Source organism: Theobroma umbraticum, unplaced genomic scaffold (assembly GCF_002168275.2).
Source record: "Theobroma umbraticum cultivar Fairchild unplaced genomic scaffold, ASM216827v3 scaffold_56.0, whole genome shotgun sequence".
NCBI classification, from domain to species: Eukaryota; Viridiplantae; Streptophyta; class Magnoliopsida; order Malvales; family Malvaceae; genus Theobroma; species Theobroma umbraticum.
In genome coordinates, this window is record NW_018397256.1 from 11,841,349 (window position 1) to 11,854,025 (window position 12,677).

The 12,677-nt window shown below is 35.7% G+C and overlaps 2 protein-coding genes across 4 annotated transcripts; one reads left to right on the forward strand and one right to left on the reverse strand.

Annotated features, from left to right (window-relative positions):
* Window positions 1–864: 864 nt before the first annotated feature.
* Window positions 865–6,217, forward strand: LOC110410544 (ATP-dependent protease La (LON) domain protein). Of its 3 annotated transcripts, none has more exons than XM_021420293.2 (11): window positions 865–1,321; window positions 1,666–1,733; window positions 1,825–1,902; window positions 2,294–2,406; window positions 2,517–2,582; window positions 3,099–3,200; window positions 3,302–3,818; window positions 4,303–4,508; window positions 4,661–4,824; window positions 5,250–5,297; window positions 5,427–6,217. In XM_021420293.2, exons 1-11 carry the CDS (start codon window positions 1,203–1,205, stop codon window positions 5,560–5,562), a joined length of 1,617 nt encoding a protein of 538 aa, XP_021275968.1. In that variant the 5' UTR covers window positions 865–1,202; the 3' UTR covers window positions 5,563–6,217. The 3 variants fall into 3 exon arrangements, with proteins under 3 accessions (XP_021275968.1, XP_021275969.1, XP_021275972.1); XM_021420294.2 differs by having other exon boundaries at window positions 5,253–5,297; XM_021420297.2 differs by lacking the exon at window positions 5,250–5,297 and having other exon boundaries at window positions 867–1,321.
* NADP-ME2 (NADP-malic enzyme 2) lies at window positions 6,018–11,125 on the reverse strand. The gene is made up of 18 exons (XM_021420291.2): window positions 10,641–11,125; window positions 9,854–10,049; window positions 9,382–9,533; window positions 9,191–9,296; window positions 9,026–9,091; window positions 8,695–8,790; window positions 8,518–8,589; window positions 8,347–8,430; window positions 8,143–8,241; window positions 7,951–7,998; window positions 7,814–7,867; window positions 7,611–7,709; window positions 7,416–7,505; window positions 7,220–7,297; window positions 7,031–7,105; window positions 6,845–6,935; window positions 6,507–6,635; window positions 6,018–6,393 (listed from the first exon to the last, which is right to left on the reverse strand). Exons 1-18 carry the CDS (start codon window positions 10,763–10,765, stop codon window positions 6,305–6,307), a joined length of 1,749 nt encoding a protein of 582 aa, XP_021275966.1. The 5' UTR covers window positions 10,766–11,125; the 3' UTR covers window positions 6,018–6,304.
* Between the last annotated feature and the right edge of the window lie 1,552 nt (window positions 11,126–12,677).

The following is a 12,677-nucleotide window of genomic DNA, read 5'->3' on the forward strand; positions in this document are numbered from 1 at the left end:
AAGAAAAAATTCATTAAATTCTAATTAGATAAAAAAAATAAATTTTGAATACATTGTTTAATAATAATTTTTTAGTATCTATCGAAGGAACAGGATAAACTTTTATTAACCATACAATTAACTGTCATATTATTCTCTCTGAAAATGTATTACATATTAACATCCTACTGCTTTTGAAGAAGTTGATAAATGATTTGAATTAGGTCTAAATTAGAGTAAAGAATACCCTAAGAGTAGTAATAGCTTGCACAATTAACTTACCATCCAATTGTAAATCAAATTTTTGAAAACCCAATTTTTAAGTTAAACAAAATCTTCTATAGACATCTCATAATTTAATTTTTTAAAAATTTATTTTTGTTTGTATAAAATATGAATGAATTTATATGTTGACTTTTTTAATGATGAGATTTATTTCATTCACCTCTTGACATGGTAACATTTTTTTTTTTTTACACCAAAATAAGAGTATGCATTTTTCAACATCTAAGTCTATCAATACAACTTTGGCACAATCTTAAAGATTCTTTTTAATAATTAAGTCCACCATGAGAAACAATGGATTTGATTTTTTTAAAAGAATGAAAAAAATTAAATTAGAGGTCGGTCCAAAAATATATAAAAAAAGAAATAGCTCTATTAAACATGAAATCTATTTGTAAGAAAGCAAGATAAAATTTAATTTGTGAAAATGAATGACTACTAAATCCAATTATTGAAATACTCATTCCATGGATAAGAGTGAGATTTTTTAGCTGTTTTATTTATTTATTTTTTATAAAAAATATTATTTAACTATGATACTCACGACTATAAAACAATTTTTTCTTTTGGTAATATAGTTTTCAATAAGAGCGGATGACGAAATAAAACTGCAGCACGCAACATGAGGTAAGAAAATTTGTTTTCCTGAACCGGCCCAGAACGGTTTGTTTATACGCTTTCAGATGTCTAGATTTATCACGGGCTTGCTGTAATGGGTATTTAAATCGATTTCGAGTGAACTTTTTTAGAAGGGAGGAGAGTGTTTGAAGAAGGAACGAACAATTCTTCAATTTCTCGAGGGAAAATTTCCGTGGGGCGGGGGACGATTACGATGGCGGGGACAACATAAACGTTCATAAGTCCCTTCATTTCCAAACAAAACCCTAATAACATAGTGCAAAAAGAAAAAAAAAAAGCAAAGCACTCAAAAGAAGGAAATGGAAGACGAAGTAGAGAGGCGACAGATCGAACAGATTTTAGAGCTCGATGACGAGGAGTTACAGATCGAAGAAGTCGAAGGTCTTGCTGAATCGTCCGATGATGATCGTGACGCGACGTAACCACTCCAACCATATCATCTCTTTTTCCACCATATGTTTCGCTGTTTGCTGTTGCAATTGGAATTTATCGTCGTTTTATTACAGTGTTCTTAATTTTGGTTGGACTAAGGAGGGGTTTAGGAAAAATTAAATTTATTAATATTGAAGATTGAACTCTTTTGCAGCTAATTTTATTGTTTTTTCTATTTTATTTTTGATCATTCAGTCTTTTAGTGTAAAAACAAATGCTACGTTTAATATTGAACGGTATTTAGTTTGAATTAAAGCATTTTTAAGATTTATTTCAGTTCTGTTGCTACAGTTTGTTATTGATTTCTAAATTTGTTTTTTCATACTGTAGTGGCGTTCCTTCGATTGACAAGTTTACCTTCAATACCGATTTGACTTCCTTACATTCATATCTCGGCGGTAATCATGTTCTCTATTTTACCATTATAAAGATTTTGGTCATTTTTTTCCAAATAGTTTGAGATTGACTTTTATCAAATGCATATGGCAGAGGTTGATGATACACACCACAGTTTTGCCTTTTGGGAAGGGGGTGCCATCTTGAACCTCCCATTGTTCTATCTTGAAGGTATTTACATATTCCATTTATTTTTGGTTCACATCGCTTGGTATAAGTTGTGATTATATGTGTTCATAAATTGTGGTTCTCGCAGTATTGGTTCATCATATTCTTATGTTGTTGATAGATAAAATCAGAAAATTTTTAGGAACATTAAATATTTAACTTATTTAGCGGATTTTGATTCATGTGCCACTGTGACAGGTTGGCTTCGGAAACATCCTACATAAGTCTGATCCATTTATTATAGCTTTGGAGCTCAATAATCAGTATTTGATGATCAGTTTTTGAATAACATGGTTTTATATTATTTGGGATGTTTTCTTGCTTCTCTTAATATTCTTCCTTTTTTTTATTAACAGATCAAACGATTTAAACTCTTTTGTTTAATATTTACCAGGGGTAGTCCTGTTCCCAGGGGCCACACTCCCACTTAGAGTTATTCAACCCAACTTTGTAGCTGCAGTTAACAGAGCTTTGACTCAGGCTGATGCTCCTTATACCATGGGTGTGGTAGGTGAACTCCCATCATATCTTCTCTTTTTTGCTTTTTCTGTGTATGTGATTTCGTTGTTGTTGATTGTTTTCTTGGATAATGAAACAAGGGTTGAATCTTTATCCAGGTCCGTGTTTACAGGGACTCTGACGATGGACGATTAAGGCTCGCAAAAATAGGGACAACTGCAGAGGTATACTTGCTAAAACCCAATGGTTATATATTTTTGCTTGCTGATAGGCATTCAACTTGCATTTGGGTTACATTTAATTTCTAACAACATATAAAATTGCATAAGAGTTGTTATATGTTTGAGGTTCATTTACATAAAGTGCTTAGTTAGTTGCTTTTAAGATTTATTAGCACCAAAAATAAGGCACCTCCTTTTCCCACACACCAGACACTACACAAAGAAAAAGGGTATGCAAGATTTGAACAAAAGCAGTGAACATGTTTAGCTATAGGTGCAAATAAGTAGGTGAGGAAAATGCTATTTGCCAATGAATATGTGTTGTCAAACTGAATTCTGCTTGATGACACTATTTTGTTGGACCAGAGAAAATTATGTGGTTAGAGAATGTCTGTGTATGTGTTGTGGTGTACCCTTTTGAGTACCTTGTAAGTTCCACTCCCATTTGATAATTATGTTAAGCTTGACTAAGATTGATTTATAATAGTTTTACTTAAATGTATTAATTCACATTTGCAGATTCGGCAATTTCGTTCGCTAGAGGATGGTACGATTAATGTGGTTACTCGTGGCCAACAGCGGTTTCGTCTGAGACGCCGTTGGATTGATGCGGAAGGAGCGGTAAGAATAATCTCGTTTTTTCGAAAATATTCTCAAATAGCTTTCTTGTTAGTGCATGTATGATAGAATGCTGATTTGCCATAAATTCTCAATTTTTTAAGCCTTGTGGAGAGATTCAAATTATTGACGAAGATGTGCCATTAAGGACCCCTCGAGATGCATATGCAAAATTGATACCATTTAGTAATCTGCAAAGTCAACAGATGCTATCTTTAAATGCTTCATCACGTAAAGATGGGAATGAGGAAAATAATTCAGAAGCGAATTCAGAGGAAAGCTTTGAGAATGAACTTTCTCAAACAGAAAAGAGAATTCATCAATCTGCAATTGGTGCCTGTTATGAGTCTGATAGGACGGATGAATCAACAAATAGTGATGATAACAATAAATTGTCTGAGTCAGACATCCAATCAGGAAGTCTGTGCAGAAATGACTCCAGCTTCATGGGTTCATCACCTTCTAAACATGAGAAACAAATTAGAAATGCTGGCTTGGGATCCATAGCTCACAAAGTGGCAAGACGAAGGTCCCATCTTTCATGTACAGTTTCAAGAGCATTCTGGCCCTATTGGGTATATCGTATGTATGACTCATATTGTCTTGCTCAAAAGGCAGCAGGTATTTCAACTTTGATATTAGTTGTTTCCTTATGTTCTTTTGCCAGCACCTCATGCACTTTGTTTACCTTGGAGATTTTACTAAGTTTGTGAATCATGAGAATATTGTTTGTCCTTGCCTGGTGTTGAGTTTAGGTTTGAAATTTAGAATGAATGTTTCTGGAAGAAATTAATATGTGGTTCCTACTGCATGGCAGGTTTTCAGAATTTAATTTAAGACAACTCATTTTGGTCATTTCTTGGTACTATTGGCGTTCCCTTTTTCTATCATGCTTTGTGAGCTTGAAATGAGAACATTTTGTTCTGTGATACATTTGAAAAAGGAATAAAGGAATATACTTTATATATACAAACACACAGTCATTATTTAGTAAAAATTTTCTTCCTATTTGCTAATTGGCTTGTTATGTTGTTGTTTCCTTTTGGCATGGTATTCTTTTCAAATCTCATTAATATTAAATGTTTTTGGTATTGCTATTTTGCAGTTATGTGGAAACAAATAGTTGGGATTCCGAGCATGGATGGTTTTGTGAAGAAGCCTGATCTTTTGTCTTTCTATATTGCAAGTAAAATTCCCATCTCTGAACCTACAAGGCAGGAGCTTCTGGAAATTGATGGCATTTCATATAGACTGCGTCGGGAAATTGAATTACTTGAAAGACTTGATCGTATTCGATGTAAGATCTGTCAGGTACTGCTCTCTCTACTCATCTCACATTGTGTGTGTTTTAATACCCATGCCATATGATTTCATGCTTTCTCCTGTTGATACTGCAGAAATATGCAGTTCTATGAGCTATTATTTACCAACTTCTATTTGATTGTTCTTTTTTTTTTTTGCAGAATTTACTTGCTAGGCGCAGAGATATGTTGGTGATGTCTAGTGATGGTCCTTTGGGTGCTTTTGTTAACCCACATGGCTTTGTGCATGAGGTAATGACTTTTTATAAAGCAAATGGCTTATCGCTCAGAGGCCGACCGGCTAAAGAGTTCAGCTGGTTTCCTGGGTATGGTCTTAAACTCTCTCTCTCTCAAAGGCTAGTATGAAGCTAATGGTGTTACACTAAATAAATTGGATAGTTGGTACCTTTTCATCAAATATTGGATTGTTACTTCATTTTGCCTTGGGATTAATACTAATGGGGTGATAATGTCTTCTTATGGGGTAATTGACTTTTGTTTAAAATCTAGGTGGTCACGATCCCCTAGTATACCTTTGGAGATTAATTGGTAATGATTAGTAACAAGTTGTTATGAAGAGGACAGGACAGGAAAGATATCATGTCGATATAGTTGGCAAAAGCAAAGTGATTCAGTTCTGGTTTTCATGATTTGCATTGTGTCATTTGCAAGTTCATATTTTTTATTGTAAATGAGGTACATTGACAATCAGGCATTTACTCTCTTACGACAATTGTGTTGGTGTATGTAGTAGTTGGAGGAACTTTATAGATGAGAGGGCAGTAAAGCAGCAAATTAGGTCTGAATCAATCAATATGCAAAACTTGTTGACATCTCCATGAATGGCAACATTATCTTGTGATCATTCTCTTAATTCTTTTTTTCTTGGCTGTATAACCACGATTAACTTAATTGCTGCTTCCCACAGGTATGCATGGACAATCATAAACTGTGCGTCTTGTGAAACCCATATGGGGTGGCTTTTCACTGCAACAAATGAGAAGCTGAAGCCTAAATCCTTTTGGGGGATAAGGAGTTGTCAAGTTACGGATGAAATGCGTTAGAAACCATGTGTTATCATGTACCCCCTAAAATATTCTCTAGTTAATATGCAGATAAGACTATCAGAGATTATATTATGTATATTAACTTGGGAGCACTATCTTGTATGAAATGCAGCCCTATAAATGAAAGGTTCAGATTTCATGCTGCTTGTTCTAAGTAAGGCATAGCATGTATGATTGCAAGGGCCTTATTGGAGAAAATTAAAGCCTGGCCAAGCAGACAACTGACTCGAATCGACCTTAGCTGATGCAGAAGCTCAAAAGCATCTGGATCGGACATTTCTTTTCTGTTTGGTTTGAGGGAGAGGACCGATGAAGTTTGTTAATAATATTTTGTTTAATGATAACGTATAATGTATAAAATTTATACATTTACATTGCATTGATTCATGATACAACAAATATGTAACAGAAGTCGTTGAAAAGATTATGTTAATTTCTTAAAAGAAGAAAGATAAAAAGGACTGAATGTTGTGATTCATTTCAAATAGAACTAAAATATAACAGTATTCTCCCAAAAATTTCTATCGAACGAAAAAAAAAAATTAATAGGTCCTAATAGCTATGCCATGAACCTCAATTACAAGAACTAGAGAGATCACAGAAACAGGAGGGATAAACAATAAATAAGCCATAGAGAAACGGAGAAAAAAAATTAAAGGAAAATTGGGAGAAAACATGAGCAAAACGAAGTGAGGCCTGCAAATCGCAGACTAACAAAGTATAGGACTCTGCTTCAATTTCAACGGTAGGTTCTGTAGATTGGGCTGTACATGCAGCTCTCGGCATAGGTAACGAGATCCTCAGGCTGAGGAAGATGAGAAGCCAGACCTAGGAACAAAAAGCAAATGGAGATGAATACGGAGGGCAGTGATTTTAATAAGAGGTAAACAACTTGCAAAGACAAAGCATGATCATGCATCAGGTTTCAGGTTGGAACTCACCAAGTTCATATGCCTTGGCTGCAACTTTAGCAGCAATATTGGCTGATATCTTTCTGATATTGGAGAATGGTGGGTAAATCAGTCCCTTTGCAAAGTGTTCTTCTGTCACTTGTGAAGCCAAAGCTTCCGCTGTCACGAGGGAAAAAAGAGAAAAGCAGTTAAAGTCCAATTTCTTACCGTTTGTATGGGTGGAAAAACAACCAAATGAATAGTAACTAGTGGTAAAAAGGGTATTATATACAGAAAAATTTTGTAGAGGCAGTGTGAGTGTGGCTTGACGGATCTAGTTTAACAGATTCACAAGGTTTATTCATCTTAAGTGGATTTCATGCACTTACAGGCTGCCAAAAGCATGTCATCATGAACACGAATTGCACCAGAAATTATCACACCCAAACCAAATCCAGGGAATATGTAAGCATTGTTTGCCTGAATTACATCAAACAAGGAGATAACAATTAGTATAAAAAACTTTGGGTGCAAATAAATTCCATACTTCAAGATGCTTCAGGTATAGACAGAACCTGGCCAGGCACGAAGACTTTGCCATCATATTCAAAGGGGTCAAATGGGCTTCCACTGGCAAAGATTGCTCGACCCTGCAGATAAAAGGTGGACAAAGGTGAAGGTTTATGGACTCATACAACTCCATGCTACATTATAACAAGGCGTCCCAGCTTACAGAACATAGAAGAACATTGCAGGTCATATACCTCACTCCATGTATATGCTTCTTCTGCAGTACACTCGGCTTGTGAGGTAGGGTTGGATAGAGCCATGATAAGAGGTTTCTGCAAGTCAACCATCACGATTAGTACAACACTCTTCTGTTGAGATGATATTAAAATATACACAGAGACATATAGGTAGAGAGAGAGAGAGAGAGAGAGAGAGAGAGAGAGAGAGTACCTCATTGAAGGATGCCATGGCCTCAACAACCTCCTTTGTGAATTGTTTTCCTACTCCAGATGTTCCAATCAGGATAGTTGGCTTGATTGCCTGAGTAATCAAGAGCAAAGGTGAGAAGGCAAGTTAAATCATAAAAGCCCCCCGAAACAGTTTTTTCTGGAAATCTAGATAAATAATTCAAGACAAATTACACACCTTGACAGCATCTACGAGTTCCCTGACAGGTTCATGCTCGTGAGCCCAAGGTTTCTTGAAGTGTTGAAGTGACTCCTTACGAGAGTCAACAATCAATCCCTGCCACACAATTTAAAACTCATCAGAGTGAGACAGGATGGACAAATATTTGCCATTTTTAGACAGAATCTTTCCAGAAGATGTTTATCTGAGATTCACAATACCTTTGAGTCTACAAGCCAAATCTTCTTGCGGTTCTCTTCAATTGGATTTCCATTCTGTCAAGAAACAGCATATATTTAACCACAAAGATTTTCTGAGGAAACAAATGTTTAGCAATGGAAATGCATAAAGCTTTTACCTGTTTTGACATCTCAAGAGCTATAAGCTCAGCTATACCAGTTCCAGCCTGGAGGAAAGGGGGGGAAAGGTTAATTGATATAAAGGAAAAAAAAACTACTAAAAATGATAAAATTTGAAGAGACTAATTAGAAGTAGGTATTGTCTAGAAAAGTTAAGTTTCTTTCATGGTATTGTGTTAATTGAGCCTTACCTCTCCTGCACCGAGGAATAAGAACCTATGGTCAGCAAGGGTTCCACCAAGTAATTTCAGGGCTGCAATAAGCCCTGCCAGCACCACAGACGCTGTGCCCTGCCATTATGGAGTTACCAAATAAGAACGGATATTTCTCAAAACTAAAATAACGTTACCATCATTAATGAATAACAGAAGAGGAATCTAGTTAGAGAGGATCACCTGTATATCATCATTGAAAACAAGATGAGTAGAACTGTATTTTGCCAATAGCTCAAATGCGTTGTGGTTTGCAAAATCTTCAAACTGAAAATCATCCTTATCTTATTCAGAGAACAGAGCATGTAAAAATCCAGAAGTAAAGGCCTAAAGTGAGTATGAACTGATGATTACCTGTATTAGGACTTTCTCTCCATAATTCTGCTTAACTGCAGACATGAACTCCTGAAGAAGTTCAGCATATTCCTATACCATGGAAATCAATGTAATTTAGCATTTCAGATTAAGTATGCGGCATAGTAAACTATGGCTGGATGGAAAAATGTAGAGACAAAGGAAAAATCACCAAACCTGTCCAGTTGCCCTCCTTTGTTTAAGCCCAATATAAAACTCGTCATTTAACAACTTCTCATTGTTTGTCCCAACATCAATAGTTATAGGCAAGCACTGTAAATATAGAATGAAGGTTGTAAATAATTAAATATCAGTAGCTGATTTAGGAAATAATTTATAGTGTTAGGTTAAGCTGCAGAAAGCGTGAATAATATAGAAATTTGAATCAAACTTGTATATGCAATTAGGAAACTACTGCAGCATAACTGTAACTCGAATTTTCACTACAAACTCATCCATTGGGGAAAAAAAATCAATCATGCAACAGAATGGTTTTAACAATGCTTACTGCTGAGGGACGGACTCCTCCCAGAGCTGTGTACAGGGAAAGTTTTCCTACAGGTATACCCATTCCCTGAAAACAATCATAATATTAAAAATCATTAAGTTGGTCTATAAGAGAGAGGATCACTGTTCCAGTTGACTCACTACTTCAATACAAATATAGCATTACCTGGCAACCAAGATCACCAAGTCCCAAAATTCGCTCACCGTCAGTGACAACAATAACTTGAACACTTCTCTCAGGCCAGTTTTTCAATACTTCAAGAATCTTCCCCCTGAGAGAATGTGAGGCTTAGTTATTGTTATGCAACAACAACATATAAGAGGAAATACATACACAGGGCACAATCAAATGCATACTTCTCTTTCAAACTGATGTAAAGACCCTGAGGGCGCCTGAAAATGCTCCCATATTTTTGGCAAGCCTCACCAACTGTTGGAGTGTACACAACTGGGAGCAGTTCTTCCACATTGTCAATGAGCAGCTTGTAGAAAAGTCGTTCATTCCTCTCCTGCAAAATGCAATAGACCATCAGTAAAGTTAAGTTGTCAATAGCTGTCATATCACTAGCCTTTGTGACACAAACATGCTATGTTACACGGACTCGAGAGGGAGGGAGTCTTGAATACAAATATATGTCCCACGTGAATACGTTCAATAATTTTAAGTTTCTTCATATATTTAAAGAATCAGACCTCCGCACTCATGTTCATTGGATATGTGTTAACATAGCAAACATGGATTCAATTGAAAGTGCAAGAACTCAAAACAACACTTTAAATTCGCTTGAATCAACTCCCAATGTGGGCTATGCAACACATGAACAAGTACCTGAAGATCCATCATGGCCACGTATCGTTGCAAAGGAACTTTATATTGGCGAAGGTTATGCATCAGCTTCTTCTCCTGAAGCTCCTGACTGAAAACAGCAGGGGGCAGAAGGCCACGCAGGTAGTGGGCATCTCTCTCTTTCTCAGTGAAGGCCAGCCCTTTGTTGTGACGTGGGTCCCGCATCAAGGAATACCCACTGCGACAAGAGTAAGAAAGATCTAAACTTTATATGTATGCATAAAAAGGAAGAAATAACAGTACCTTTTCTGTTTATCTTAACAAGGCATCCCTTTGTTTGCAAGTTTCAGTTTTTTCCCCTTTATTCTCATGAAATTATTGAAATCATTAAAAACCAAGAAAAAATATTATATAATCATTGAAATTATTAGACACAAAATGAAAAATCAAGCATTAACGTTTTCTATTATGGCAGTGAGTAAGTATGTAAACAACAGAAACCACAGGGACAAATGTAGTGGTGCAATTTGCAGTCTTGTAGAAAAAACAAATATTGACAGAACAGACAAATATGATAGAAGATTTAACTTTTGTCGTTATATTACCAACACAAACGTTATCTGCAAAGATCAACAAGGAATGATCTTTGGTAATTTGCAGATTACTATTAAAATTGTTTTAGATCTAAAATGTCTGAATGACAATTATTACTAGTAGTTCAACTTTAACAAACATCAGATGAAACAAATATCACCTTCAAGTTTTAACAAACCAAAAATCTAAACAAAAAACGAATGTAGGCTTTGGTGCAGAAATGTGGGTAACTCACCTAGCAACAGAGACAGTCCAAGGAGTGACAGGCTGATCCATCGTGGCACTATCTTCACCGTACATATCCTCAACACCGCCACCAACAGCGGACTTGTTATTCACTAAATCACCACCGTTCATCATTGTTCTCTGCAATAACAAAGACCAAGACTTTCTTTCTTCTCCACCCAATACCGCTCTCTGCAAAAAGAAAGCTTAAAACGAAAAAAGGACAACAGGAAAAACAGGGCAGAGAAAAACAAGCTTTTGGCTTTGTGTTTGTGAAAACAGAAACTAACCCAACCTTTTTTATAGGCAAAGTAAAAGCAAAGCAAATGAAATAGCCAGAAAGAATGTTCAAGGAAAGTTGAAAATCAAAGCTTGGGTTGCTTTCTTTTTCAATGTCAAAGAGAATAAAAAGTTGATATTTTTTTTTAATTTTGTCAAAGAAAAAAAAATGTCAGGGTCATAACAAACTTGCAACGTGGAAATAATTAAATAAAGAAATCAAAGAATGATAAATGATGGTACTACCATAAGTCTTTTCAATGAAAGCATCCTGTTAGGACGGAGAGGAACGTGGAAACGACTGACTGCTGCTGCCAAACGCAATATATTTTCCGCGTTTTCCTATATAGAGAGAGAGAGAGAAAGTAAATCCTTGCCCTTTCCTGTTTGTTTCCCGCGTTTCTAGAGAGAGAAAGGCTATTCACTCGTTCTGATTCTAATATATTGCTTTTTTCTCGTTTGTACTATTTTACTAACTATTTAAGCCAAAAATAATAATAAATTAAACTGTTGCTTAATTTTTCTTGCCCTTTTCCTTCCACGTGAAATTATTAGCACAGACAATTGTCTGGTTATTGCGCGCCTTTTCGTCTAAATTTTATTCATTAGATATTATTTCTGCGTCCAGTGTTTTTCTGTCATCAATTCATAGAAAGAACAGCTGCTTTCAATTATTTCGCCGCCATTAATTACATAAGACTAGATTTGAGCTATATGTATATTACTACATTAATTAGTTCGCTCGAAGGGAAAGCTAAATAAATAAAGAACTGTTTTCCTGCTAGACAGGTTTTGTACTGTTAAATGCAGTGACAATACCTACTAGGAACTTACAAGTCGATCTCATGAGGAACCCAGTTTTTCTATCGCTAATGTCGAATTAATTTTCTTCCCTATTTCCCTGCTTCTTCATATTCTTTACATGGTTGAAATTTAGGGTATCTGAATTGTCATGATCTGATGTTGTTGGTCAATGTAAAGCAGCTTCTGATGAGGCAGGTGGTGACTGGTGAAGCTGGAACTCTTGGAACAGTTATTTCTGACCAACCCTTCTTCTTTTGTTGCTTTATGGTGCAAGGAAGACCTGGTCTCTTTCGAGTGCAAAGAAACATGAAGACTTATGACCTGACCGACTATTGCAAACTGCCCTCTACAAGCCCTATATTCCTCCTGCATTCACACATTTTCAAAGCTAATTTTCTTCCTGTCTCCCTCGTTTTCTATCTCATTGTCTTTTTTTTCTTCTTTCAGGAAAATGAATAATACTAGTAAACTTCAGAAAACTCTGTATCATAGAAAGGCAAATGTCACTTCGACTACCATTTTTATTAAACAGAGAAATTCGGGCTTTGTAGGCCGCTGATTTGCAGTACTAATAGCTTGTAGTCTAGATTCAAGCCTTCAAGTTTAGATTTGAATAACCTAAAATTGTATTAAGATTTTAAATGTTTTTTAAACAGAATAATAATTTTGTAAATAGGTACAGTAACAACGATAACAACACCAACAAAAGAAGTGATCATCTAGTCCATCCATGGTGACTGTTCATTTTCCTCTTCTGACAATCCATGGTTACTGTTCAATTTCCCTCTGTTGAGAAATGACAGACCCTTAAATTGTTTGTTTTTTCATATGGACAAGAAGACTTTCAAAAACATATTTTTCCCAAAATTAAAAAGGAAAAGTCAGTAATTAAAACATTGAATTTGTACCATCTAGGTCCTTGTTCAATCCTGGAGGGATGCAAAAGGGGAGTCAAGTAAAGTAC

Excerpts from the sequence above, each read along its gene's own strand:
- LOC110410544 (XM_021420293.2), top strand. The coding sequence starts at position 1,203 with ATGGAAGACGAAGTAGAGAGGCGACAGATCGAACAGATTTTAGAGCTC. Across the intron at positions 1,734-1,824 it reads CTTACATTCATATCTCGGCG|AGGTTGATGATACACACCAC; the intron begins GTAATCATGTTC and ends TGCATATGGCAG. Across the intron at positions 2,407-2,516 it reads CTCCTTATACCATGGGTGTG|GTCCGTGTTTACAGGGACTC; the intron begins GTAGGTGAACTC and ends ATCTTTATCCAG.
- NADP-ME2 (XM_021420291.2), bottom strand. The coding sequence starts at position 10,765 with ATGATGAACGGTGGTGATTTAGTGAATAACAAGTCCGCTGTTGGTGGC. Across the intron at positions 8,431-8,517 it reads GAGAGAAAGTCCTAATACAG|TTTGAAGATTTTGCAAACCA; the intron begins GTAATCATCAGT and ends GATGATTTTCAG. Across the intron at positions 7,506-7,610 it reads AACTCGTAGATGCTGTCAAG|GCAATCAAGCCAACTATCCT; the intron begins GTGTGTAATTTG and ends TTGATTACTCAG.